Source organism: Prunus avium, chromosome 8 (genome assembly GCF_965620075.1).
Source record: "Prunus avium chromosome 8, drPruAviu1.hap1.1, whole genome shotgun sequence".
Classification (NCBI taxonomy): Eukaryota; Viridiplantae; Streptophyta; class Magnoliopsida; order Rosales; family Rosaceae; genus Prunus; species Prunus avium.
The window spans coordinates 32420993-32448013 of NC_142291.1; the positions used below are offsets into that span (position 1 = coordinate 32420993).

The window sequence follows — 27021 nt, forward strand, 5'->3', positions numbered from 1 at the left end:
CTAAATCGGACGGCAAGCCGAGAGAGAAGAAAAGAAAAATCATTAATTGCGACGTGTGGACTTTGGACCATATCAAAATTCTTAAATCATATAGGACATGTGAAATGTTCAAACATGTAAATATTAATTTATAATACCTCAACCAAAAACAACGTGACAAAAGCATATAATATATTAACTTAATAAATAATAGGATATGACCCTTCCCAAAGTTGGGGCGTATTTGAGCGGGTCATACAAAGTTTACCAATCTTTTGTTTTATTTACCCCCTTTTTTTTTTCTTTTCTACCACAACATTTTCTATTAGGTAAAAACAAAGAACCTCTTTCGTCTATCAGATTAGATCAATCGAAAGATATGCGAGTTTATTGTTCGCCCACGCATTTGTCATTGGGGTCAATAATTTCTATTTGCTCTTGTAGTTGATGATTTTTATGCCTAGTTTATGAATATAATTATTATTTTTCTCTAAACAAAGAATTTCTTATAATAATTAGAAGTCATAGAATAGGGGTCCATACATTACATCACTAGTAATTAATGTACGAATGCATGACTAAGTTGACTAAATCTTCGTTCAAATTGGCTTTGATTTGGAGGGATGACGTCAAATTCGAATGCACCCTTATGGATTTTAGTTTTTGATATTAAATGGTTGAAACATAATAGTAAGTGATATAAAATCGAATCAAACTAAACTAATTGTGGTTTAGTTCAGTTCAATTTAAGATTACATTGTTCTATATAAAAAAAAAGAGCTCAATTGACACTTGGGTTCCGTGGGGTTCATATATAAAATTAATTTGGTGCATAGCCGTACACATTGATTCAATTCTTAGCTTTCAAGTTTAGAGTAGTTATTGACCAAAAAAAAGTTTAGAGTAGTCAAATAACTAAATTAATTAACACAAAAAAATTCGGATAAGATCTGGCGGGAAAGAAGTTATGTATTTCTGGACAAAAGTGAAGTGAAATGGTAAGTTTTTTTGGCTTTGCTTGTGGATTGTGTTAATAAAATGAACTAGCAAAACCTTCCTTTCAAGTCTTTATTTCACTTCACAAAAATTCATTTGCCTTTTGGAAATTGCTGAACATTGCCTTTTGGATGGTTCATGCATTGTTCTTCTTATAATATTTGGTAATTCTATGAGAGTAGAAATATTTAAACTCTGTTTGCTCTCTCTCTCTCTCTCTCTCTCTCTCAAACACAGAAGGGTCACAGTTCTCAGAACCAAACAGAACCACCCAAGTTGCGTTCGAAAGTGGAGATCAAGACGGATAAAATTAGCAACTTACCAAGTGATGTTATAGAAAATTTTTTGTTACTTTTGCCAATTAGGGACGCAGCGAGGACAAGTATCTTATCAAGCAAGTGGAGATACAAATCGGCTATGCTTCCACATCTTAAGTTCGATAGTCTGTCTTTATCAACTGTGAAGCAGACAACCTTTGCAAACATTGTTGATCAAGTACTCTTACTTCACATTGGCCCCATATGCAGTTTCCTGCTTTCTCGTCCCGATGATTTTCTAGCAAACAGTGATTTTGAACGATGGATTCTTCATCTATCAAGAAACTCTATCAAAGAGTTCACACTTGAAAATTGGAAAAGACATCTCTAGGAGATGCCTTCATGTTTCTTCTCCTGTCAAGATATGACTCATTTAGACTTATATAGGTGCTTGCTACGGCCTCCATCAACATTCAAAGGCTTTAGAAGTTTGAAGAGTCTTTGCATGGAGAATGTTACCTTGGCCCAAGATGTGTTTAAGAATTTGATTGTTTGCTGTCCTCTGTTTAAGACATTGCGTTTGCTAAACTGCGATGGTTTATGTCATCTCAAGATGGATGCACCGAAACTAGAATTACTTGAGGTTGAGGTTGAGGTTGATGAAGTTGTTTTTGAGATGGTTAATCTTGAGAATACCTTAAATCTTGCTGATGTTTCCTTTACTTTAGCAATCAATGATGACTTAAGACAGGTTCCTGACAGCAATTTAGTCCAATTTTTTGTTCACTTTCCTCATATTCGAAGGCTCACATTTGGAAGAAACTTTTTAAAGGTAATTGGTAGTGTGTTTTTGTGATTTCACACACTTAATTTAAAGACCATATACACTGCTATGGGAATTTGGAGCTTATTCATTGAGTCTGCTGTTTTATGCATCTTTGCGTCTCCAGTATTTGGCTGTTCGTCCCTTGCCAGGAAAGCTGCCTCAACCATGCCTATGTCTGAAGTTTCTTTCTATTAGCATCCGCTTTAAGGCTCTAAAGGGGATTTTAGCAGCTCTTTGCATTCTGAGAAGCTCCCCTGCCCTACAAGAACTTGAAATTTTTGTGAGTTTCGTTCTATCAACCCCTGCAATGTTGCTCTGTTGAATTCACACTCTCAAAACAACTGCACTCCATGATATTGTAGATTACAGAGCTGTTTTCCTAGAAGTTCATGATTCTGATGTTATATATCTTGTTTAGGCTCACCACGAAGATCGGGATGTTGTGGGAGAAGTGAACTCTCGGTTAGATGACAATCAGAATTGCCAATTCACTGAACTCCAACGTGTGAAAATGATAAGCATGTATGGTGGCAAACATGAGCTAGACTTCATCAGATTTCTGCTTCTAAGTTCCCCTGTGCTTGAGAGGATGACTGTTAAGCCAGCTTCTTACTGTTAGCATTTGTCATATGTTGAATTAGTCTACTAGCTCATTAATGAATTAGTTAGTTTAGTCATTAATGGGATTGGTAGAATTAGGTTAGGAGCCTACCTTAATTTAGGGAAGAATGGTTTGGTTGCCTAATTTGGTAGGCTTGACCTTGGGAATTCAAAGGTTGGGAGCTCAAGGTATTTTGTCTTACTTGTACTTCCACTTGTATAAATATGCTTGCTTGTAATAAAAAGAAGAATCAATGAAAACTGAATACAAGTTGAAAACCAGAAAATTATCTTCTCTCATTTTCATATTCTCTTATATTTTCATATCCTAACTTCTCATGTTTTGGCATGGTATCAGAGCCTAATGGCTAATCCTTAAGATCCTCTACCAAATTGAGAGTCGTTGGCGTATCTTCATGTTACTATAAATTCTCTTGTTTCTCCTCTCCTCTATAATCAACATATTTTTCTTTCTACCTTAGCCTTTTTCGCAGCTTCTTTTGTCACTGCATTTTTTTTTCCTTCATTTTCTTTCCCTTCCAGTATTAAAATAAAAATAAAAATTGTCATTACCTTGTTTCTGCTAAATTTCCTCTCTGTCATCTGTATGAGCAATAAGCCCCTGGGCCATGATGGCCTGATCTGTTTCCTTTGGTGGGCAGTACGTCCCTTGATCACCATGATCCCTGTCCTCCGTGAGCTTTGTCACCGCTCACCGAGCCGTCGCCTTCCTCCGTGAGCCTCGTCACCGCTCGCCGAGCCTTCTCCAGCCGGCCTTTGTCTCTGTCCTACCGTGCTTCTCTGTCGTTGGTCCCTTAACTGGTGTTGTTGCTCTCTTGCACATGTGCTGACTCTCTCTTTGTATTGCCGGCACTGTCCCGGCTCCTTAGCTTGCCTGTATCGCTCATGCAGCTCTGCTCAACTCTCTGTCTATCTCCTCATATCCCTATCTCTCTCTCTGTATCTCTGTATCTCTCCATTTTTCTGAGCAAAATACTTGCTCTCTTCTCTGCTGCACACTTTGGACGCCTGCCTGCCTGCCCTCTGTTGCCACATGTGATGTTCCTTTTGACACAATTTCTTTCACTTGTTTTTTCGTTCCAGTATGGCTTTTTCCCACTTGATAAATGGGTTTCACTTCTCTTTATATTTTAAAATTGTTTTCTCACACCTCACACCACTTCTTCTGACTGCCCACAACTCTCTCACGTGCACCCTCACTTTTTTCTTTCTCTGAACTTCCCTTTGTTTAACAAAAACTTGTGCTCCCTTATGTTTCTCCTCTTTCTTTTACAAAGGTTCTATATATTATTAAATAGCACTTTTTTGTCTCTTTTTTTTGGTGGGTTCCTTTTTTGTTTGTTTGTTTCTTATCACATATTGCCTTTCTTCATCATTTCCTCTTGTGCCCACGTGATAGGTGTCTTGCTTGTTCCCAAACATTCCATTTTCTTAATACTACTATTCTCTTTTTTATGGTTTCTTTTCTCACCACCAATCCCATACTTCTTATTTTATTCCCTTTTATTTCCTTAAATTATTTCTTCCACTCTATTTCCATACCATTTTTTGGGGTATATTTCTTCCCCCTCTGTTACCCACGTGAAGGGTGTTCTCTCCTCATCCCTTTGTTCTCATGCACATCATATTTGTGTGGGTAAAGTTTCTCTGCCTACTCATTTCTCCATTAAATATATATATGAAAAAGAAAAAAAAATTGCCACCTCTTCTCTTCATTTTTATTTCTTCTTTCTTTTTGGGTTGTTGCAGACTCTTCTCCATCTTTTATTCCTTTCCTCCAGTTGTCGGCTGCCCATCTCCATTCCACCTTTCCTTGCATTTGTTTCTGCCACGAGACTGCCATGTTTGAATCTCTTTACTATTATTTCATTTTCTTTCTTTCAAATCTCGACCCTCTACCAGTGTCAGATTTGAGGGGGAGATAGATGCAACTTTATTTGGGTGCTGCAACTTTATTGTCATTACCGGTGTTGCTTTCTCCAAATCTCGACTCTCATACGTCGTCGGATTTGAGGGGGAGTGACACTGCTGCTCATCTATTCCGCTGCCTACAATTCAGTTACCTATCTGCCATGATTGATTCTTCTACATCTGAGCTTCAGTCAGCTTCTGTTTCACAAGTGCCACTGCTTATGGTTCTGACAACCTCTTTTCTTCAGGGGGAGAGAAGGAGTGAAGAGAAGTTGTGTCTGTAATAGTGGAAGTATTTGTGACGCTGCTAGTATTATTGTTGCTGCCTACTATATTGCACTTGCTGGTGCCAGTGTCTTAGATTTCTCTCACTGGTGCCAGTGCCACTGATCATATGGCTCCATCGACCCTTTCTCTTCAGGGGGAGAGGGGGAGTGAAGAGAAGTTGCCTCTGCTGTTGCTACTGCCACAGTTGTCTGCCCTGCCTTGTCTTGCTGGTGCCAGTGCCTTATATTGCTCTTGCTGGTACCAGTGTTGCTCTTGCTGCTACCAGTGTTGTTGTCTCTTGTTGAGGACAGTGTTGTTGTTGCTTCTACCGTGTTCTTACCTTTACTGGTGTGTTTCCGATGTGGTCATGCCCGTTGACCCTGTCTTTGCTTTTGACTTTCCGTACCCTTGCCTTATCCTATTTTTTAGGGTTTGGCTTTACCTTGCCACACCCTATTTTGTTTAGGGTTTGGTTTTACCTTGACGTGCCTTTCCCTATTTTAGGGTTTGGTTGTGTCCTTGCCGTGTTCACAGGGTTTCTGTGTCCTTTACCTTATCTTTGCCGTGTTCACAGGGTTTCTGTGTCCTTTACCTTACCTTTGCCGTGTTCACAGGGTTTCTGTGTTCTTACCGTGTTCACAGGGTTTCTGTGTTCTTTGCTTTGCCTTTGCCTTATTCGCATGGTTTATGTGATCTACCGACCAACCGGCTGCACTTGGATTTGGTGTTGCCACCGACAGACCGAAATGATTAACTTCAATGTGGCCTTTGCTCCACGTGTGGCCCACCATGTAGTGGTCCCACGTGAGGGGGCATGTTGAAGTGGATCGACATTTTATTAAGAAGAAGCTCGATGCAGACATATTAATGAAGGAAGTCTCTTGTTATAGCTTTCCACAACTCTCTTGGCAAGTTGGGCATTGGTGATATCTATGCACCAACTTGAGGGGGAGTGTTAGCATTTGTCATATGTTGAATTAGTCTACTAGCTCATTAATGAATTAGTTAGTTTAGTCATTAATGGGATTGGTAGAATTAGGTTAGGAGCCTACCTTAATTTAGGGAAGAATGGTTTGGTTGCCTAATTTGGTAGGCTTGACCTTGGGAATTCAAAGGTTGGGAGCTCAAGGTATTTTGTCTTACTTGTACTTCCACTTGTATAAATATGCTTGCTTGTAATAAAAAGAAGAATCAATGAAAACTGAATACAAGTTGAAAACCAGAAAATTATCTTCTCTCATTTTCATATTCTCTTATATTTTCATATCCTAACTTCTCATGTTTTGGCACTTACAACGGTTCTTCCGAACTTTTAAAAAAGTTGCGCCGGTTTAGGCGTGCCTCATTGTGTGCTGAGATAATCTACTTGGACCCATGATCGTGCATCAATTTCTGCAGCTAACACAGGACTTTATTGCAGAAATGTGGGTTTGATTCAAGTATTTGTGATGTATGTATGTTTTTCTGAACAAAGTCTATAACACTGCCAATTATCTTTGATGAGACAATTTTTGACATTTTTTTATATCTAAATTTCCAAATATCAATTGGTAATGAAGGAACCAAAGTAAACAATAGAGTGGACTAAAGAGAGAATTGGTTCAACTCTTTTCAATACATACATTTTTTCACACCAAAAAAATCAAGAAATCAAGTCGTCCACTTATTATGCAAACCCACCACTTCGTCTCTTGACAGCATAACTTCTACTTCTTGGATAGAAATCAGCCTTCACATTCGCTTCATCCTCCTCAAAAGAACAAGCCATCTCCTCATCAATTCTTCCCATCTTCAACCCAACACTGTAACTCCTCATCCCCATCCCATTCACAGTTTGTTGTCTACCAATGGGTTGAGCTGCTTGTCTAACAATTGGTCTTCCATGCATATCTGAATTACCTTCTGACTTCACATTGCTTTCTTTCTCTGCATTGCTCTTCCTTGACGACGCCGTCCTGAGAAGCTGCCTCAAGTCTTCATCGTCGCTAGAGCTCGAGGAATTGACACTGAAGCTCTTGGGCAAGCGTGGAACTTGTGAGGCAGTGTAGCCACTCACACCACCACCACCATAACCCACCTTGCCAGCATAATCCTCAAGCCCCCTCATGTAAAAGTTCCTGGCCTTGGTCAGAGTTCTAATGGGTGCACAAATAATGTACATCAACTTGCTTTGCTTCTTTGCTTTGCTAGCGGTCCTCCTCATGGTTTTGATGAAATAGATGTTGTATGTTGTTTATGGGTTGAAATCGAACAAGAAAAGAAATGGGAAGCTTTGGAATTGTGAGCTGATGAGGCAGATATGTTTGTGGGTTTATAAAGGTGTGGGGGGACTTGGGATTTGGACTTGTTTCTTGGAAGTAGGCATTGGAAGCAGTCAAATTGGAACGGCAAGCCGAGAGAGAAGAAAAAATCATTAATTGTGACGTGTGGACTATATCAAAAAATTTAAATTCAAATGGGACATGTGAAGGGTTCAAAAGCATATAATATACACCAGAGTGGACCAAAATCGAACAGTGTGACAAAAGCATACAATATAGTAATTGAAGGATGATTTATTGGTGATGGTGAAGTTGACCCTTCCGAAGTTGGGGGCTGACCCTTTTCTCTTTTGGGTTCGTTTTCTACTACTACTCTCACAATTTTCTTTTGGGTATATCATCCATAAACCACGTATATGAAGTAAAACAATTCAATTCTAATTACTAGGGACCAATTAGCTGTTGCTCTAACAATATTTATGTTTTCCATTGTTAGAAGTGACTTAAGTTCGAAATTTCTCACCTTTGTTAATAACAAAGAACAGAGCTTATTATTTGCGTATTTATCATTTAAAAGTCATTATTGAATATGTAAATGAAGTAGAACAGTTAGTCGGGATGATCGAGGAACAACTTAACATGTGTAAGCCCATAAATAGCAAAATCCAATCGCTGTAAGTTTGAATTTCAAGTTCCGATTAAAGTTCATGACCCGTCTTTTTATGCGAATAACATTATTTCGTAAGTTAACTCAGCGTTTTAAGTTTTAAGGCAAAATTTGATTCCTTTTTGTAGGTATTTTGGTTCGAGTTAGAATTCCCAGTGGTTTTATAATTTGAGATAGTATTGAAACTAACTTTAAGTAATAAGGAAATTTTAGTTGGGAATTAAGGCTGTTATCCCTTTCATATTTATTATCAATATACTTTAATGCAAGAGTGGACGACTATGTTGACTAACTTTGCATCTAAATTGGGTTGATTGGATTCACCTGTCTCTATCGATTGGGAAATTCATTATTCAATTTCACACAGACAAGTGCTCACTTGGGTTGTTTTAATATTTAAGGTTAATCCGATTTAGTGCCGGCCATAGATATTCTAATAGCCTTACCTTATAGGAAAAATCTAATGAAATAAATATTTATGAATCAAATTCATGGACTGGAAAATGACCAAGAATTTTGAGTGGTTTACTTGTCCATATTGATTGAGAAATTCATAATTCAATTCTCGCAGACATGCGTGTGTTCATTTGGGTGAGTTTGATAATTTTAAATGTATCACAATTTTAGATCACTTTGTGTACCACATTTCTAATAGAAGTATGACTCATTGTATCGATGGACTCTACCTCTATTGTGTTGTAACTTGTATACGTAGAAGACTCTATCTCTTGAGGAATTTTGTGTTTATCATTTACATCAGCAATAGATATAAGCTGTATCTATATTGTATTTATCGTTTAGTTGTAGAGATAATTATAGGATATTCATACTAGCAATTTGATTGTATATATACACAACTTATGAACCAAACAAATGATAAGGGGCAAACTTCGAAAAGCAAACTCATTTGGTAAGTTGTTTTTGCATTTTTTTTTTTCATTCCGGTCAGTTAGTAACGCTGTCGCTGAGGGTTTTTGATTATGAAATATCTGTGAACTTTGCTGTTAATAGCAGAATAGATATTTGAAATTTTTTGCTTATTATCTGTGATGTGTTTGAATGTGTCAGGAGTAAAGAGAACCACCCAAGTCCAGTTCGAAATCGTAGATGGAGTTGGACATAATTAGCAACTTACCAAGTGATGTTATAGAACAAATTTTGTCACATTTGCCCATTAGAGATGCAGTGAGGACAAGTATTTTATCAAGAAACTGGAGATACAGATGGGCTACGATTCGTCATCTTGTGTTCGATAAACAGTGTGTCTCAACTCAAAAGCATATAAGCTTTGTGAACATTGTTGATCATGTACTCCAAGGTCACATTGGCCCCATTCACAAGTTTGAGCTTTCTTATTTACATGGTGTAGCCAGTCGGGATATTGATCGATGGATTCATCATCTATCAAGAAACTCCGTCAAAGAGTTCAAACTTAGAATTTGGAAAGGGTACTCCTATCCTATAGTATTCCTTCACATATGTTTTCCTGTAAAGATATGATCCATTTGCGGTTAGTTAATTGTGAGCTAAAACCTCCGCTAACATTATTCAAAGGCTTCAGGGATTTGAAATGCCTTGCTCTTGGATATCTTACCCTGTCCCAAGATGTGTTCCAGAATCTGATTGCTTGTTGTCCTCTACTTCAAAGTTTGGCTTTGGCAAAGCTCGATTTCGCCTGTCTTAAGATTGATGCACCAAATCTCCAATTCCTTGATGTTGTTCGTGGTTGTCAGGATGTTATTTTTGAGAATACCTTAAATCTTGCTGATGTTCGCATTTATACGGACGCCAATGACGATCAAAGAAGGGTTTGTGACCGTTCTGGCAGCAATTTGGGCAAGTTTTTAGTTCACCTGCCTCGTATTCAGAGGCTAAAAATTCAGGGATATTTTTTACAGGTAACGGATTTTCTGGTGTCATACTTTCATTAAACGATCATTTACATGGCAATGGAAATTTGAGCATGTTCATTGAGTCGGATGTTTTCTTGATGATTTCTGCTCTAGATTTTGGCTGCTGGTGCCTTGTCAGCCAAGCTACCTGAACCATGTCTACATCTGAATTTTCTTTATATAACCGTAAACTTTTGTGATCCGGTGGAGATTTTAACTGCTCTATACCTCCTGAGAAGCTCCCCTGCTGTCCAAGAACTAGAAATTTGTGTGAGTTTTATTCTATTGATGCTTGCAAATTTCTTCAGTTGAATTTAAAATTTCAAGCCAATTCTACTCTGAAAATTGTTGTTTAGAGAGCTGTGTTTCTGTAGTTGATTCAGATTCTGATGCCTATATTATATCTCGTGTAGCTCTACGGACGAGGAAAGGGAGAGGGTGAGGCTGCTTTGTCAGAAGTGAACTCTTTATATGGAAACTGGATTTGCCCATTCACCCAACTGCGACTTGTTAAATTATCAAACCTTGGGGGTGTAAAAAATGCATTAGATTTTGTCAGATTTCTGCTTTTAAATTCTCCTGTGCTCGAGAAGATGATTATTGCGCCTGCTTATGACCATGGTTCTCAGGAGCTCGTTAAACAGGTGCTCCGGTTAGGGCATGCCTCAGTGCATTCCGAGATTATCTTCTTGGACCTAGTGCCGGCCAAGAGTCGGAGGTGCGACCGCCCTGGGCACATTGTCCAGGGGCGGCTCATTTTTTTAATTTTATTTTTGTTCTTTAAAGATTTTGAATTTTTCATTAAAATTGAATGTAAGTGTCTTTTCATTAGATTTTATATAAATATTTGAATTGAAATAATTTATTTATCTTACATGCGACAGAGTCAGGGATGGTGCTGGTTGAACCCGGTTAGGGGGTGCCTCAATGCATTCAGAGATAATCTTCTTGACCAATGATTCATCAGTGAAGTTTGGCAGCTAAGATAAGAGGACTTGATTGAAGAAATGAATGCGGTTTTGGACTGTTTGGCACAAGTCTTTTTGGTTTATGCCTGCCTATGTTTCTGAACGATGTATCATTATTACTTTCAATTATCTTTGTTGAGGCATATGTTGTTTAAATTTAAGTCGCTTGGCGATTATGAATTAGATTTATCTAATCTCGTTTGCCAATTTACATCCTTATTGAAACATAGTAAGCAGGGAAGCACAAAGTCTCACAGGGAAAGATGAATTACAAGGAATAAGCTTCAGAAACTAATTGCTTTCCCAAACACTCTACTTTCCCCAACTTCTTATATTCATGTGGATCTCACCTCATGTGTAAAAGCTGGCAAAATAACTTGGAAAAATAGTTGGATTCTAAGCCTTTTTCAAACAACAAAAGCAAAAATAGTTGGATTCTAAGATGTTCAAAATAATTGGGTTCATTTAGGAAACATGATTTCTTTTAAAGTGATTTCTAATGCCAAGTCGTTTTTATCTGAAAAATGTTTAATTAAAGTAATGTCTTGGACATTTTCATAAAATTTCCAAAAATCGATTGGCAATGAAGGGGAAACAAATTAGCAGTGGAGTCCATAGAGAGAAATGGTTTACATTTTTACATCCAAATCCAGAATCCAATCCTTCACTAGCTAGCTACACAAACCCACCATCTCAAAAGCGCTTGAAAGAAGAAGACAAACTAAAAAATTACAAGAAAATCTTCAAAATAAAAAACAATGTGACAATCCCAAGTGCGAAAGACATCTCTCCCAATCCCAAGTGCGATCAAGAAGGGAAAAGTTTAAATCTAAAAATTAATAAGGACTAGAGGATGCCATGGAAGAAAGAGGGAAGAGGATATTCACGTTGGTGGGAACTAAAACCCACCTAAAAGGACCAATACACCCCTCATTTTGACGGAAAGAAGTGACAGTAGTAAATCCAAGATCTTTGCTACAAACGAAAGTGAAGTTGAGGGACCGTGGAAGCCATTTTGAAAGTTTCGGGACTAAAGCTAAAGTCAGGGACCATAGCTCCTAAAAAGCCGAAAGTAAATTAATCCAATTCTAATGTGATCAACTCTGTTGTTTGACAAACAAACTAACTATTATTTTAATGATATTTCAACATGAGACTACTAGTTTGCAAGTCAAAGTTCTTTTTCACTGAGCTAGATTCCGTTGGCTGCGTATTTGACATTTACAAGTCATAAAATATAGGGCTTTGGCTATTTTGGAACAAAAGTTGTGAAGAATGGGTATTTTAGCTAATTTCTCATATAGATATAAATTACACTATTAGTAATTCATGCATGTACACGACTAATATAGCATCTAAATTGTTTTGATTGGAGAAACAATACCTGGACTAGAAATGACAAAGAATTGATCAGTTGTTCACTTGTCTCAACGGGCTATAGAGACTTCTTCTAGCCTTATCTTCAATATGATAAATTAAAATCTGAGCAAAGGGTACTTCCAAAAAAAAAAGAAAAAAAAAAGAGAGAGAGAGCATAAAATAGGTTTTCATATGTACAAAATAATATATGCAAATATAAAGAGGCGGGAATGAATGTTTACCAGGACGACGCCGTTTGGGCCTGTAGTACCAAGTAATCCGGTGTGTCGAAATTCACCACATTTGAAACCCCAATTGGCTTTCTCTCACTCTCTCATCCCCAAGCAGCAAACCCTAATTCGCTCCTTTGGTGGGTGGATGCGTTCCTCTATCTCTATTTCTCTGGACCAAAGCGAAGTGAATATGGTAAGGTTTTTTTCGCCCTAATTTCGTGCAATTTGCATTCCCAGTCAATTGATAAGGTTTCAACTGAGGCACTTTCTAAATGATTGTTTGGTCAATTTTCTTATTGATAAAGTATGTGAAGTTTTGCCAACACGGGTTGACTCAGTTCGAGTCTCACTGCCAGCAGTCCTGTGTTTAGTGGGTAATCTGTAAAATTCCTCTGTAAATCCGTACAGATAGCTGCGTGGCGTAGGGGCCTTTGCGTAATTCCTTCCCGGTAAAGGTCTAGGGTTTGCCCTGGCCTTGGATGTGGGGTAGCCTCTCCCTCCCCTAAACTTTTGTTCATTAAAAAAAAAGTATGTGAAGTTTTGTTTTGCTTGTGGAATGTGTTTTTCTCATTGTTTTGTTCAGTGAAGGGGAATTAGGCAAAACCTCTTTTCCTTTCAAATCCTTAATATTCACTTCACAGCAACTCATTTGCCCGTGGGAAATTGTACTACTGCTCTACTTCTGGCTAAACTCAGCATTTTCTTTTTTAATCTACCCTCTGCCCGACTTGAAGATAGTAGCTCTATTTGTTGTGTTGGTTATGGAAAGTAGAGATTTTTGCACATGGTAATCTTCCTTTATGGCAGTGAGCTTGACCCGCTACAATCCAATGTTCCAACTTCCAACTGAAATGGTACTCTACCGTACTAAACTAAGGAAGCTCACAAATTTGTAGTTTGTATAATAACCATATACTGCGACTTGTTACGTATCTCCATGTGAAATGTGGTTACAATTCCTTAGTTGTGAACTTGTGACAATAGATATTTGAACTTTGTTGCTTGTTATTGATTCGCTCTCTCTACTCCACTATCCATTGCATTAGATCAGTGATGTTTTCAACTACTTGAACATGTCAGGAGCAAAGAGAACCACCCAAGTCCCGTTTGAAATTGGAGATGGAGTTGGACAGATTTAGCGACTTACCAAGTGATGTTATAGAAAAAATTTTGTCACGTTTGCCCATTAGAGAGGCAGCAAGGACAAGTGTTTTATCAAGTAACTGGAGATACAGATTGGCTATGCTTCGTCATCTTGTGTTTGATGATCGGTGTGTCTCAACTCAAAAGCATATAACCTTTGTGGACATTGTTGATCATGTACTCTTAGGTCACATTGGCCCCATTCACAAGTTTAGGCTTTCTCATCGAGGTGGTCTAGCCAATTGGGATATTGATCGATGGATTCTTCATCTATCAAGAAACTCTATCAAAGAAGTCATACTTAGAAATTCGGGACTTTGCCGCTACAGAATTCCTTCATATTTGTTTTCTTGTCAAGATATTATCCATTTAGAGTTACTTTTATGTGTGCTAAAACCTCCACCAACATTCAAAGGCTTCAGGAATTTGAAAAGCCTTGTTATTGAGCGTGTTACCCTGGCCCAAGATGTGTTCCAAAATCTAATTGCTTGCTGTCCTCTGCTTGAAAAGTTGACTTTGTTAAGACCCAAGTTCACCCATCTCAAGATTGATGCACCAAATCTCCAATTCCTTTATGTCGAAGGTTTTTTTGAGGATGTTACTTTTGAGAATACCTTAAATCTGACTGATGTTTGCATTTCTATCTACCGTCGTGTTGGCGGAAGAACATGGGTTTGTGACAATAGCAATTTGGTCAAGTTTTTGGTTCAACTGCCTCTTATCCAGAGGCTAAAGGGTGGGGGATATTTTTTACAGGTAACAGATTTTCTGGTGTCCTACTTTTATTAAATAATCATTTACATGACCGTGGAAATATGAGCATGTTCGTTGGTTCTGATGTTTTCTTGATGATTTCTGGTCTAGAATTTGGTCGTTGGTTCTTTGTCACCAAAGCTTCCTAAGCTATGCCTATATTTGAAATTTCTTTCTATAATGGTGAACTTTAATGATCCGGCGGAGGTTTTAACTGTCCTATGCCTCCTGAGAAGCTCCCCTGCTGTCCAAGAACTAGAAATTTCTGTGAGTTTTATTCTGTTGATGCATGCAAATTTCTTCTGTTGAATTTAAAATGTCAATCCAATTCTACTCTGAAAATTGTAGTTTAGATAGCTGTTTTACACTAGGTGATCAACATTCTTATGCTTATATATCTTGTGTAGGCCGGCTCTGCTCTTGAAGAACTAGATTTTTATGTGAGTTTTATTCTATTAATGCATGCAAATTTCTTTTATTGAATTTAAAATGTCAAACCAACTCTACTATGTTTAGAGAGATTCTGATGCGTATATATCTTGTGTAGGCCCACCAAGAGGTTCAGGCTGCTTTGTCAGAAGTGAACTCTTTATATGGCAACTGGATTTGCCCATTCACCCAACTGCGAGTTGTCAAAATATCCAACATCTGTGATGTCAAAAATGCATTAGATTTTGTCAGATTTCTGCTTTTAAATTCTCCTGTGCTCAAGAAGATGATTGTTACACCTAACGATGCCAATGATTCTCTGGAGCTCATGAAACAGTTTCTCCGGTTAGGGCGTGCCTCAGTGCTTTCAGAGATAATCTTCTTGGACCAAAATTCATGAAGGAACTGTAGCAGCTAAGACAGGAGGACTTGCTTGAAGAAATGAATGTGGTTTTGGACTGTTGGGAACAAGTCTTTTTGATATATGCCTGCCTATGTATCTTAACTAGATGTCTCATACTCGCAATTCTCTCTGTGGAGGCATATGGTGTTTAAAGTTAATTCGCTTGGGGATTAGGAATTAGATATATCTGAGTTCATTTGCCAATTTACATCCTTATTGAAACAAAGTTTGCAGGGCAGAACAAAGTCTCACAGGGAAAGAATTAATTGAAGCAAACTTATTGTAACAGTGAAAATACAAGGAGCATATGCTACGGAAACTAATTGCTTTCCCAAACACTTTCCTCAACTTATATTATATCCATGGGTTTGCATTTTTACGTCCAAATCCAGAAATAATCTCTCATTCGCTATACAAACCCACCATCTCAAAAGAGCTTGACAGAAGATGACGAGCTAAAAAATTAATACAAAGATCCCCCTGTGAAAATGAAATGTGGTTACAATTCCTTCAGTTGAGAGAATAGATGTTTGAACTTTGTTTCTTACTATCTCTTCCCCCTCTCTATGCCACTGGCCATTGCATTAGATCCGGGATGTTTTCAACTACTTGAATTTTTCAGGGGCAAAGAGAACCACCTAAATCCCGTTTAAAATTGGAGATGGAGTTGGACAGAATTAGCAGCTTACAAAGTGATGTTCTAGCAAAACTTTTGTCACATTTGTGGGTTAGAGAGGCAGTGAGGACAAGTGTTTTATCAAGCAAGTGGAGATACAGATCGGCTATGCTTCCTCATCTTCTGTTTGATGATCAGTGTGTCTCATCACGAGAGCATATAACCTTTTCGAACATTGTTGATCATGTTCTCCAAGGTCACATTGGCCCCATTCACAATTTTAAGCTTTCTCCTCTAGGTTGTCTAGCCACTTGGGATATTGATCGATGGATTCTTCGTCTATCAAGAAACTCTATCAAAGAGTTCATACTTGAGATTCGGCAAGGGTTCAACAATACAATTCCTTCATGTTTGTTTTCTTGTCAACATATGATACATTTAAGTCCCGTTTGGTTTACGGAACAGATTTGAGGGGAAATCACTTCCCATGTCATTTCCCAAGGGATGGGAAATGGAGATTCCTTTCCTATGTTTGGTAATCCTAGGAAAGTAACTAAGAAATACCACTTTATTTCCTTTTACATGTTTGGTTTGTATAGGAATGTAAAATAAAATTTGTTTAATTTTCCAATTATACCCATATGAAATCAAATAAAAAAAGAATGCATTTAATGTTATATTGTAATTCTAAATTATTAATGGGGACAATATGGTCATGAAAAATATGTATTTAATATTGGCTCATTTTCCCAAACTTTCCTATGAGGAGGAAAACAAAACCCAAGGGGGGAGCAGGGCTTTACTTTCCCCCTACTTTCCCATGTGCAAGGCAATGATTTCTCATGCTTGGACTTACCAAATATGGGAAAACAATTAATTTCTCATCCCCAATCCTCCTTTCCCATGAACCAAACGGGGATAGGGAGTTAATTCTTGCATATGGGAAAATAAAAGAAGTGGATGGAAATAGCAGCACTCAAAACAAAACATGTGTAAATTATTGCATGTGCTCTTTTAGCGAATGACTGTCTGACATGTGGGCTACTATTTTCAAGAAGCTAAAGTCCTATTATTATTATTTTCATTTCCGTTTGTACCCTTAAGCAATTTTGATAACAGCGAAGGAAAGACCAAAAGACATATGTTTCTTTTTCTCTCTCATCAAAAGCACACAATAGAGAGAGTAGTTATTTTTTTTTTGGGTGAAAACCAAGGTATCCCCGCGCGATTTCGGGGACTAACCCTCGAGGTACTGTCGGGCGCAAAACGGGGACCTCTCCCAACAAAGTCTGAGAGTAGTCATTTTACCAATACCAGAAATGAAGGTGGGAGGAGGGATTGACCCCAAAAAAAATGTAGAGGAAGACTCCAGAAACCCATTCTACTAATTTATGTCATCAAGAACTCTATAGTGAGGGCATTATATATGGCCCTTAGATGAGGCTCTATCTCTTAATTGTTGGATCAAATTGATTAGTCGTTAAATCAAATTAATTAGCCTGATTCAACAATTAAAAGATAAAGTCTCGGCTAGTTCCATGTAAAAATTAGGCCCATCTCCATATAGAAAAATTACAAAAACCAATTTGCAGGAGCTCTGCCAAGAATCAAATTAAGCCATATAGCAAATTAGGCCCATCTCCTCTACCAAAATTCTCGGAGGAGATGTGTCGGTTTGTTTTCTTTCTTATTGGGCTATATTGGGTTCAGAAGAGAAGGGTACAATAGGAAATTAAAATAAGAGCCAAGGTCTTTAGCTTCTTGAAAACGGTAGTCCACGTGTAAGGCCGTCATTAGTAATTGACGCACGAGTACAAAATTACAAAATAATATGCACACAGAAAGAGGCGGGAATGATTATGAAGACGCCGTTTGGAGTCTCCAACTTCACCAGATTTCAAACCCAATTGGTTCTCTCTCTCACTCTCTCACTCAATACCAAACCCTAATTGCCTCCTTTGGTTTTGGATTCGCTCCTAAACCAAAGCGAAGTGAATACGGTAAGGCTCTTCTTCCCCCCTAATTTCGTGCAATCTGCATTATTTTCCATTCCCAGTCAATTGATAAGGTTTCAACTGAGGCATTTTCTAGTTGATAAATTATGTGAGACTGTTTTTCTCTTTGTTAAGAGAAAGGGAATTAGGCAAAACCGCTTCCTTTATGGCAGTGTTGTTAAGTTGACATCAGTAATGTTTTCAACTACTTGAATTTTTCTGGGGCAAAGAGAACCACCTAAATCCCGTTTAAAATTGGAGATGGAGTTGGACAGAATTAGCAACTTACCAAGTGATGTTATAGCAAAACTTTTGTCACATTTGTCGGTTAGAGAGGCAGTGAGGACAAGTGTTTTATCAAGAAAGTGGAGATACAGATCGGCTATGCTTCCTCATCTTGTGTTTGATGATCAGTGTGTCTCAACACAAGAGCATATAAGCTTTGTGAACATTGTTGATCATGTACTCCTAGGTCACATTGGCCCTATTCACAAGTTTAAGCTTTCTCATGTAGGTGGTGTAGCCACTTGGGATATTGATCGATGGATTCTTCATCTATCAAGAAACTCTATAAAAGAGTTCATACTTGAGATTCGGCAAGGGTTCAACTATACAATTCCTTCATGTTTGTTTTCTTGTCAAGATATGATCCATATAGTGTTACTTGGATGTGTGCTAAAACCTCCATCAACATTCAAAGGCTTCAGGAATTTGAAAAGCCTTGTTTTTCAGCGTGTTACCTTGGCCCAAGTTGGGTTCCAAAATCTGATTGCTTGCTGTCCTCTGCTTGAAAGGTTGACTTTACTAGACTTCCCTTTCCCCATTCTCAAGATCGATGCTCCAAATCTCCAATTCCTTTATGTTCAAGGTGATTTTGAGGATGTCATTTTCGAGAATACCTTAAATCTTGTGGATGTTTGCATTGATTCTGAAGTTGGCCGAAGATGGGTTTCGGACAGGTCTAGCAATTTGGTCAAGTTTTTGGTTCACCTGCCGCATATTCAGAAGCTTGATATTGTGGGATTCTCTTTAGAGGTAATGAATTTCCTGGTGTCATACTGATGAGCACAAAATTAATACAAGTTTTATCCTTAAATTTATATTGGTTAGTATTTTCTTTTGTTTTATATAAATCTATTAAAGTATTTTTATTGTTTCTTTCCAATCTTTGTTTTTATATTTAATGAGTGGTTGTTTGTAGATATTAAGTGTCTTCCACCAATAGCATGTTGAGGAAAAGAAGTAAGTAATGTGTTGCAAGAAGAAAGTAAAGGATGAGAAGAAATATGTGCAGCCAAAGCCAAGGAAATTTGCTCGAGACAACTTGTGCAGCAGCAAATGCAATTGAAGATAAAACAAATGAAAAGAAGAAGCAATCAATTGCATGAATATACTCTAGGACATGCATGCAAAGCTTCCATCATTGAAGAAATAAAGAAAGAATGAATAAACAATGAAGGAGAAGTTCAAATTGACTACTTGCAACCAATGAATGCAAAGAAGAATGATGATGCTTGAGTTGTTATCTAGCTACAATTTGAGGAAAGTTGCTGCAGTTTTTATGAGAAGATACGATAGATGAGCAAGTGGAGCAATTGATAAGAAGACTCAAAGATCTTTGTGAAAACCAAAGTCAAGGAACTAGGCCAAGATTAAGGAATATATTTGAAAATGATGGGTACTTATTTGAAATGATAAAAGCTTGGAGTAAAGAAACAAGTGGAGAGTGGTGTGGAGAAATTCAAGAGTGATACCCGACAATGAGAAGAAGGAAAGTATGGAAATGCATGACAAAGTGTTCAAGTGGAAGAAAGTTTTGAAGAATTTAGATAAGGAGTCATCATCACAATGAATTAATTAAAGGAAGCAACTTGGCAATTGGTTTGATGGCAAGTGGAAGACATATTAAAATCATGAATATTGCTCCCATCCTCCTATAAATAGATGGAGCTACGGCATTGTAAAACTACACCAAGCTCCACAATCTTGAGCTTTTTCTCTTTTCCCTCCATATTTCTAAGTCTTAAATTCTGTTTTTAGTTTTATTTTATTATGGGGAACTAACTCCCTAGCTAGGGCTAGGGAGGAAACTTTTAATATAAGTGTGTAATTTTTATTAGTTTGATCCAAACTTAAGCTTTAATGTGAATTTGTAGTTTTTGTTCAAATGGAATTTGTAGTTTTCTTTTTAATTAATTGATGAATGTTTGATAATCTATTTCATGGGTTCAATCATGTTTTTCCCATAGTGTAGTAAAAACTTTCATGCTTTTAAAAGAGAAGAGAATTACTAAAGATTAATAGAATTTTGATGAAGATTATTTTTTGATAGTTTGTTGCCAATGGTACAAGTTATGCTTAGAATACTTCTAAAGGAAATTAAAAAGAGCTTTAATTATTTTGAACAACTACAATGGAAAATATTTTGTGGATCAAATTATTAAGAGTTGCATGCTTATGTTAAAAGTGGAAACCCAATGCCTTAGTGTTTTAATCAATTAAATTTTCTCCAAATCAAATCTTGCATAATTCTACCTCTCAATCACACTTGTTCTTTTTCATCTCTGTTATTTTCTTTACACTGCTCTCTGTGGATACGACACTCGGACTTCCGAGCTACACTACTATACGATACTATCTCCTTTGATTTTTGTAAAAGTGGTACGAACACATACTTTCATTAAATAATCATTTACATGACCGTGGAAATATGAGCATGTTCATTGAGTCTGATGTTTTCTCGATGATTTATGTTCTAGATTTTGGCTGTTGGTGCCTTGTCAGCAAAGCTTCCTAAACCATGTCCATATTTGAAATTTCTTTCTATATGGGTAAACTTCAATGATCCGATGCAAATTTTAACAGTCCTACGCCTCATGAGAAGCTCCCCTGCTGTCCAACAACTTGAAATTTCTGTAAGTTTTATTCTATTGAGCATGCAAATTTCTTCTGTTGAATTTAAAATGTCAAACCAGTTCTTCTTTGAAAATTATAGTTTAGAGAGCTTTTTTCAACATTCTGATGCCTATATATTTATGTGTAGGTCGACCCTGCTGTCGGAGTACTAGTATGGCCTGTGAGTTTTATTTTATTGATGCATGCAAATTTCTTCCGTTGAATTTAAAATGTCAAACCAACTCTACTCTGAAAACTGTAGTTTAGATTGATTATGATGCCTATATATCTTGTGTAGACCGATCAAGAGAGTCAGGCTGCTTGGTCAGAAGTCAAATCTTTATATGGTAACCGGGTTTTCGCATTCACCCAACTGCGGCTTGTTAAAATATCCTACATCTATGACTGCAAACCTGAATTAGATTTCATCAAGTTTCTGCTTTTAAATTCTCCTGTGCTCGAGAAGATGATTGTTAAGCCTTCTTCTCCCGATGATTCTTGGGAGCTCGGTGTACAGTTGCTCCGGTTAGGGCGTGCCTCAGTGCATTCAGAGATAATCTACTTGGACCCATGATTCATCAGTGAACTTTGGCAGCTAAGACAAGAGGACTTGCTTGAAGACATGAATGTGGGTTGGGACTGTTGGGCACAAATCTTTATATTGTATGTCTGCCTATGTTTCTGAAGATGTTTCATACTCGCAATCATCTTTGTGGAGGCATATGTTGTTTAAATTTAAGTCGCTTGGGGATTATGAATTAGATTTATCTGAGCTCGTTTGCCAATTTAATTCTTTTTGAAACAAGTTTGCAGGACAGAACGAACTCCCACACGGAAAGAATGAATTAAAACAAACTCTTATAGCAGTAAAAAAATACGAGTATGCTTGGGAAACTAATTGCCCATTCGTCCATGATATCATCATATTTGTGCATAGAAAGAAATGATTTACATTTTTACACTAAGAGATGAATTAGCAACTAAGAGATCCTTTTTAATTTCCTTTTAAAGTCATTGAATAGTTCATAAGCAATTAAGATGTTGTCAAAAATGGATCTTCCTGGAGCAAAGGCAATTCACTACTTTATGAGAAGACAACTTACAGGTCTTACAATTGTAAACATGGGTTAAGACAGTTGGCTACAACTTACAAGTCGACTTTTTGTGATGAACTCCATGTCATTTATATGAACAATGTTTAATAAAATCATGTATTAAACGTTTGCATCAAATTTCTAATAATCAATAGGCAATGAAGGGAGACAAATTAGCAATGGAGTCCATAGAGAGAAATGAGTTGCATTTTTATACCAAAATCCAGAAACCAAAATCTCACTTGCTAGCTACACATGTTGATGTTCAAAAATTGATATACCAAAAATCTAGTAAAATGAATATTTATGATAGAGAAAAGGTTAGGTTTAAAAAAGAAGAAGGGAACTTCAGGAAAAATGAAATAGAGAATAAAATAGAACGTTTTTACACGTACATGATAATTACACATATAGAGAAGACGGGAATGAAGGTATGCTATACGGCGCCGTTTCAGCCAGTACCACTAGTAATGCCTTGTGCGTGTGACGAGTCGTATTCTCACAGTCCGGATTTGAAACCCAAATTGGTTCTCTCTTGCCCTCCGATCCCTAGCAAACCTTAATTGGCTCACCATCTCCATTTTTCTGGACCAAAGCGAAGTGAATATGGTAAGGTTTTTTCATATGTTTCATTTCCTAATTTCGTGCAATTTACAGTCTTTTGCAATTTACGTGAAGTTTTGCTTTGCTTATGAATTGTGTTTTTCTCATTGTTAAGTGAAAACTCACACCTTTTTAGTTTGCACTGCGAGTATTGACTTGCATTTTCGTAGCAAAACTGAATCTAAAACTGCAAATTGTTACAATTCCTTAGTTGTGTGTGAGAATAGATATTTGATCTCTTCTTCCTCTGTGCACCACTGGCCATTGCATTAGATCAGTGATGTTTTCAACTACTTGATTATGTCAGGAGCAAAGAGAACCACCCAAGTCCCGTTTGAAATCGAAGATGGAGTTGGATAGAATTAGCAACTTACCAAGTGATGTTATAGAACAAATTTTGTCACATTTGCCCATCAGAGAAGCAGTGAGGACAAGTGTTTTATCAAGCAACTGGAGATACAAATCGGCTATGCTTCGTCATCTTTTGTTTGATGATCGGTGTGTCTCAACTCAAAAGCATATAACCTTTGTGGACATTGTTGATCATGTACTCTTAGGTCACATTGGCCCCATTCACAAGTTTAGGCTTTCTCATCGAGGTCGTCTAGCCAATTGGGATGTTGATCGATGGATTCTTCATCTATCAAGAAACTCTATCGAAGAGTTCATACTTGAAATTTGGGGAGGGTACCGCTACAGAATTCCTTCATATTTGTTTTCTTGCCAGAATATGATCCATTTAGAGTTACTTAGATGTGTGCTAAAACTTCCACCAACATTCAAAGGCTTCAGGAATTTGAAAAGCCTTGTTATTTCCCATGTTATCCTGGCTCAAGATGTGTTCGAAAATCTGATTGCTTGCTGTCCTCTGCTTGAAAGGTTGACTTTGATAGAATTCAATTTCGCCCATCTCAAGATTGATGCGCCGAATCTCCAATTCCTTGCTGTTGAAGGTGTGTTTTTGATTGTGGGGCAGATAAATCGCCTGGTCCTAACGGTTTTTCCATGTGTCTGTTCCAGTCTTGCTGGGAGATTATAAGACAGGATCTCATGAATGTCATGGTGGACTTCTTCAACAGTGGTATAATCAATGCAATCACGAATGAGACATTTATTTGCCTCATTCCCAAAAAGAAGGATTCTATTAAAGTTAGAGATTTCCGGCCTATCAGTTTGGTGACAAGTTTGTACAAAATAGTGTCGAAAGTTTTGGCTTCTAGATTGCGGGAAGTGTTGGGCAGCACTATTTCTAGCTCTCAGGGAGCCTTCGTGAGAGATAGGCAGATTTTGGATGCTACCCTGATTGCCAATGAGGTGGTGGAGGAAACTCGGAAGCTAAACAAGTCCGGATTGGTGTTCAAAATTGACTTTGAGAAAGCCTATGATCATGTGGAATGGAGATTTGTAGATGAGGTCATGAATAGGAAGGGCTTTGGGGTAAGGTGGAGAAGTTGGATCCGGGGTTGTCTAGAGTCTGCTAATTTCTCGGTGATGATCAATGGAAGACCCAGAGGTAAATTTAGAGCCACCAGGGGATTGAGACAAGGTGATCCTCTCTCCCCTTTCCTGTTCACCATGGTGATTGACGTGTTAAGCAGAATTATTGAGAAAGCTCAGGCTGTTGATCAGTTTCATGGTTTTTTCTCGGGTCATGAGATGGTGGAGGTCTCCCACCTTCAGTTCGCCGACGACACCATCTTCTTCGTAGAGGACAATGTTGAGTATTGGAATAATCTCCTTCAGATTTTGGATCTGTTTTGTTACACATCAGGTATGAAAATCAACAAATTGAAATGCTCCTTAGTTGGTATTAATATCGAGGAAGGGATGTTGAATGAGTTGGCAGGGGATTGGGGTTGCGATGTGGGGGCATGGCCTATGACGTATCTTGGTCTGCCTCTCGGGGGGAACCCAAGGGCGATCAAGTTCTGGGATCCCGTTGTAGATAAGGTGGAGAACAGATTACAAAAATGGAAGAAAGCCTGTTTATCCAAAGGGGGAAGACTTACTATGATTCAGGCAGTATTGAGCAGCATTCCTATCTACTACATGTCCCTTTTTAGGATTCCCATTGGAGTAGCTAATAGAATTGAGAAGCTGATGAGGGACTTCTTGTGGGAAGGTTTGGATGGGAAAAATAACCACGCTGTGTGTTGGGAGGTTGTGGGCAAAGCTAAATACGCTGGAGGTTTGGGGGTGGGTTCGCTGAAGGATAGGAGTGTGGCTTTGCGGGCAAAGTGGTTGTGGCGTTTTCCCAATGAACCTAACGCCCTATGGCATAAAGTGATCAGAAGTATTTATGGTTTGGATGCAAATGGTTGGGATGCTAAACCTGCGATTCGCGGTTCTAGTCGTAGCCCGTGGAGAGACATCTCTAGTGGCTATAACCTGTTTCTTCAAGGCTGTGTCTTCGTAGTGGGTAGTGGTGTTCGGATCAGATTCTGGGAGGATGATTGGAGTCGAGGAGGTGTTTTGAAAGAGGCGTTCCTGAGACTTTTCAACCTATCCAGTAAGCATAATCACTGTATCTTCTCTTTTGTGGAATCTGGTGGGTTCCCTCCTAGCTGGGATTTTGGTTTTAGGAGGAATCTTAATGAACTAGAATTCGGGGAGGTGACTAGTTTGCTGGACTTATTGGAAGGGGTGAGGTTGGTCACTTCTAGACTGGATATGAGAAGATGGAAACTTGACTCTTCCGGTATTTTCTCCTGTCATTCCTTTTATTCTCATATTCAGATTGACGGTGGAGGAGAGGCTTTCTCTCCTTACAATCAAATTTGGAAGGCCAAGACCCCTCCGAAAGTTAAGATTTTTGTGTGGCAAGCGGTGTTGGGAAAACTTAATACAGGTGATATACTACAAAAACATCGTCCTTTCATGTGTCTTAGCCCTCACTGGTGTGTTCTCTGCAATATGGCAGGGGAGAGTGTGGACCACCTTCTCCTCCATTGCCCTTTCTCCATTAATTTGTGGGAGACATTACTGAAGGAAGTCAATATGGTGTGGGTAATTCCAAAAGGTTGCTTTGATCTTTTCTCCATTAAATTCGATGGGCTGGGAAAGGGAAAGAAAGCTAAAATTCTCTGGGGTAGTCTAATGCAGGCTGTGATCTGGAACCTTTGGCTGAAACGGAATCGGAGAATCTTCGAGGATTATAAGGGAGTGGGAGTAGGTGAGTTATGGGATAGGGTGAAGTTTTGGGCTGCCCTTTGGGCTTCTACTTCCCACGTTTTCAAGGATATTCCCTACCCTATTATTATGCGCAATATGCTGGCGGTTGTCTCCTAGGGGGGGGTTTTCCTCTGTTTTGCTTGTTTTTGTTTCCTGGGTAGCTAGGCCTTGTGTTTGTTTTGGCTTGGCTCGTTTGTATGTGTTCTGTTCCTTTCTATTTTGAATACAAATTGTTTCTATTCAAAAAAAAAAAAAAAAGGTGATTTTGGGGATCTTATTTTTTAGAATACCCTAAATCTTATTGATGTGTGTGTTTCTACGCACACCAATGTTGGCCAAATATGGGGTTGTGACAGTTCTAGCAATTTTGTCAAGTTTATGGTTCACCTGCCTCATATTCAAAGGCTAAAAATTCAGGGATTCTTTTTACAGGTAACGGATTTTCTGGTGTCATACTTTCATTAAATTATCATTTACATGTCCGTGGAAATATGAGCATGTTCATTGAGTCTGATGTTTTCTCGATGATTTCTGCTCTAGAGTTTGGCTGTTGGTGCCTTGTCAGCAAAGCTTCCTAAACCATGTCTATATTTGAAATTTCTTTCTATATGGGTAGACTTTTATGATCCGGTGGAGATATTAACTATCCTATGTCTTCTGAGAAGCTCCCCTGCCGTCCAAGAACTAGAACTTTCAGTGAGTTTTATTGTATTGATGGATGCAAATTTCTTCTGTTGAATTTAAAATGTCAAACCAATTCTACTCTGAAAATTGTAGTTTAGAGCTATTTTTCAGTAGGTTGATCAACATTCTGATGCCTATATATTTGTGTGTAGGTTGACCCTGCTCTCGTATTACTAGAATTATCCGTGAGTTTTATTCTATTGCTGCAAGCAAATTTCTTCTGTTGAATTTAAAATGTCAAACCAACTCTACTCTGAAAATTGTAGTTTAGAGAGATTCTGATGCCTATATATCGTGTAGGGCGACCATGAGCATCAAGCTGCTTTGTCAGAAGTGACAGAAGTGAACTCCTTATATGGCAACTGGATTTGCCCATTCTCCCAACTGAGATTTGTCAAAATATCCTACATCTATAATGTCAAAGCTCAGTTAGATTTCATCAGATTTCTGCTTTTAAATTCTCCTGTGCTTGAGAAGATTATTGTTAAGCCTACTTATGCCGATGATTCTTGGGAGCTCGTTAAACAGTTGCTCCGATTAGGGCGTGCCTCAGTGCATTCAGAGATAATCTTCTTGGACCCCTGATTTGAACTTTGGCAGCTAAGATGAGAGGACTTGCTTGAATAAATGAATGTGGGTTTGGACTGTTGGGCACAAGTCTTTATGGTGTATGTCTGCCTATGTCACTGAACAATGTCTCATACTTACAATTATCTTTGTGGAGGCATATGTTTAAATTTAAGGCATCTGAAGTGGGTCTACTTCTACTCAATGAGGAGACGAGGAGAATACCTATCACATGTTGTATAAGCAAGAGGAATTGCTTCAAGAGATGAACATGGGTCAAGGCAGTTGGCTTCAACTTACAAGTCTTTGTGACGAATGCCATGTCATTTATCTGAACAAACAATGTTTCATTAAAGTCATGTCTTGGACACTTTCGTCAAATTTCCAACAATCAATTGGCAATGAAGGGGAACAAATTAGCAATGTAGTCCA

At 38.1% G+C, this 27021-nt stretch overlaps 3 protein-coding genes, 1 long non-coding RNA gene and 3 pseudogenes across 10 annotated transcripts; 5 read left to right on the forward strand and 2 right to left on the reverse strand.

The window, feature by feature from the left end:
- The first annotated feature begins 602 nt into the window (after positions 1-602).
- LOC110768121 (F-box/FBD/LRR-repeat protein At1g13570-like) lies at positions 603-4077 on the forward strand (annotated as a pseudogene). Its single transcript, XR_015826363.1, has 4 exons — positions 603-669; positions 1241-2064; positions 2183-2338; positions 2477-4077. The product of XR_015826363.1 is annotated as an F-box/FBD/LRR-repeat protein At1g13570-like (transcript).
- Positions 4078-6335: 2258 nt separating this feature from the next.
- On the reverse strand, positions 6336-7170 carry LOC148292562 (uncharacterized). Its single transcript, XM_088245482.1, has one exon. The coding sequence runs from the start codon at positions 7058-7060 to the stop codon at positions 6524-6526; it is 537 nt and encodes a 178-aa protein (XP_088101608.1). The 5' UTR covers positions 7061-7170; the 3' UTR covers positions 6336-6523.
- Positions 7171-8735: 1565 nt separating this feature from the next.
- On the forward strand, positions 8736-10788 carry LOC110768100 (F-box/FBD/LRR-repeat protein At1g13570 pseudogene; annotated as a pseudogene). Its single transcript, XR_015826303.1, has 3 exons — positions 8736-9947; positions 10091-10395; positions 10562-10788. The product of XR_015826303.1 is annotated as an F-box/FBD/LRR-repeat protein At1g13570 pseudogene (transcript).
- A 448-nt stretch (positions 10789-11236) lies between these two features.
- LOC110768108 (uncharacterized) lies at positions 11237-12350 on the reverse strand. The gene is made up of 2 exons (XR_015826304.1): positions 12247-12350; positions 11237-12141 (listed from the first exon to the last, which is right to left on the reverse strand). It is a non-coding gene; the product is annotated as an uncharacterized LOC110768108 (long non-coding RNA).
- LOC110768107 (F-box/FBD/LRR-repeat protein At1g13570) lies at positions 12230-15149 on the forward strand. 3 transcript variants are annotated; one of them, XM_088245481.1, is made up of 6 exons: positions 12293-12430; positions 12543-12723; positions 13318-14136; positions 14245-14400; positions 14541-14573; positions 14681-15149. In XM_088245481.1, the coding sequence occupies exons 3-6, from the start codon at positions 13357-13359 to the stop codon at positions 14960-14962; spliced, it is 1251 nt and encodes a 416-aa protein (XP_088101607.1). In that variant the 5' UTR covers positions 12293-12430; positions 12543-12723; positions 13318-13356; the 3' UTR covers positions 14963-15149. The 3 variants fall into 3 exon arrangements, with proteins under 3 accessions (XP_021827483.2, XP_088101607.1, XP_088101606.1); XM_021971791.2 differs by lacking the exon at positions 12543-12723 and having other exon boundaries at positions 12230-12430; XM_088245480.1 differs by lacking the exons at positions 12293-12430; positions 12543-12723 and adding an exon at positions 12740-13091.
- Positions 15150-17800: 2651 nt separating this feature from the next.
- Positions 17801-21213, forward strand: LOC110768119 (F-box/FBD/LRR-repeat protein At1g13570-like). Of its 2 annotated transcripts, none has more exons than XM_088245226.1 (3): positions 17801-18610; positions 20335-20526; positions 20769-21213. In XM_088245226.1, the coding sequence occupies exons 1-3, from the start codon at positions 17837-17839 to the stop codon at positions 21042-21044; spliced, it is 1242 nt and encodes a 413-aa protein (XP_088101352.1). In that variant the 5' UTR covers positions 17801-17836; the 3' UTR covers positions 21045-21213. The 2 variants fall into 2 exon arrangements, with proteins under 2 accessions (XP_088101352.1, XP_021827495.1); XM_021971803.2 differs by having other exon boundaries at positions 20335-20490.
- Positions 21214-22038: 825 nt separating this feature from the next.
- Positions 22039-27012, forward strand: LOC110768117 (F-box/FBD/LRR-repeat protein At1g13570-like; annotated as a pseudogene). Its single transcript, XR_015826405.1, has 6 exons — positions 22039-22173; positions 22475-23120; positions 25598-25770; positions 25879-26034; positions 26175-26207; positions 26323-27012. The product of XR_015826405.1 is annotated as an F-box/FBD/LRR-repeat protein At1g13570-like (transcript).
- The last annotated feature ends 9 nt before the right edge of the window (positions 27013-27021 follow it).

What these genes read in the sequence shown, in the direction of transcription:
- LOC110768107 (XM_021971791.2), top strand. Translation starts at nt 12,239, where the DNA reads ATGTTTACCAGGACGACGCCGTTTGGGCCTGTAGTACCAAGTAATCCG. An exon ending in ACCAAAGCGAAGTGAATATG is followed by an intron (nt 12,431 to 13,317) that starts GTAAGGTTTTTT and finishes TGAACATGTCAG; the next exon opens with GAGCAAAGAGAACCACCCAA. An exon ending in TCCAAGAACTAGAAATTTCT is followed by an intron (nt 14,401 to 14,540) that starts GTGAGTTTTATT and finishes TATCTTGTGTAG; the next exon opens with GCCGGCTCTGCTCTTGAAGA.
- LOC148292562 (XM_088245482.1), bottom strand. Translation starts at nt 7,060, where the DNA reads ATGAGGAGGACCGCTAGCAAAGCAAAGAAGCAAAGCAAGTTGATGTAC.
- LOC110768119 (XM_088245226.1), top strand. Translation starts at nt 17,837, where the DNA reads ATGGAGTTGGACAGAATTAGCAACTTACCAAGTGATGTTATAGCAAAA. An exon ending in TTGTGGGATTCTCTTTAGAG is followed by an intron (nt 18,611 to 20,334) that starts GTAATGAATTTC and finishes TTTATGTTCTAG; the next exon opens with ATTTTGGCTGTTGGTGCCTT. An exon ending in TGAGCATGCAAATTTCTTCT is followed by an intron (nt 20,527 to 20,768) that starts GTTGAATTTAAA and finishes TATCTTGTGTAG; the next exon opens with ACCGATCAAGAGAGTCAGGC.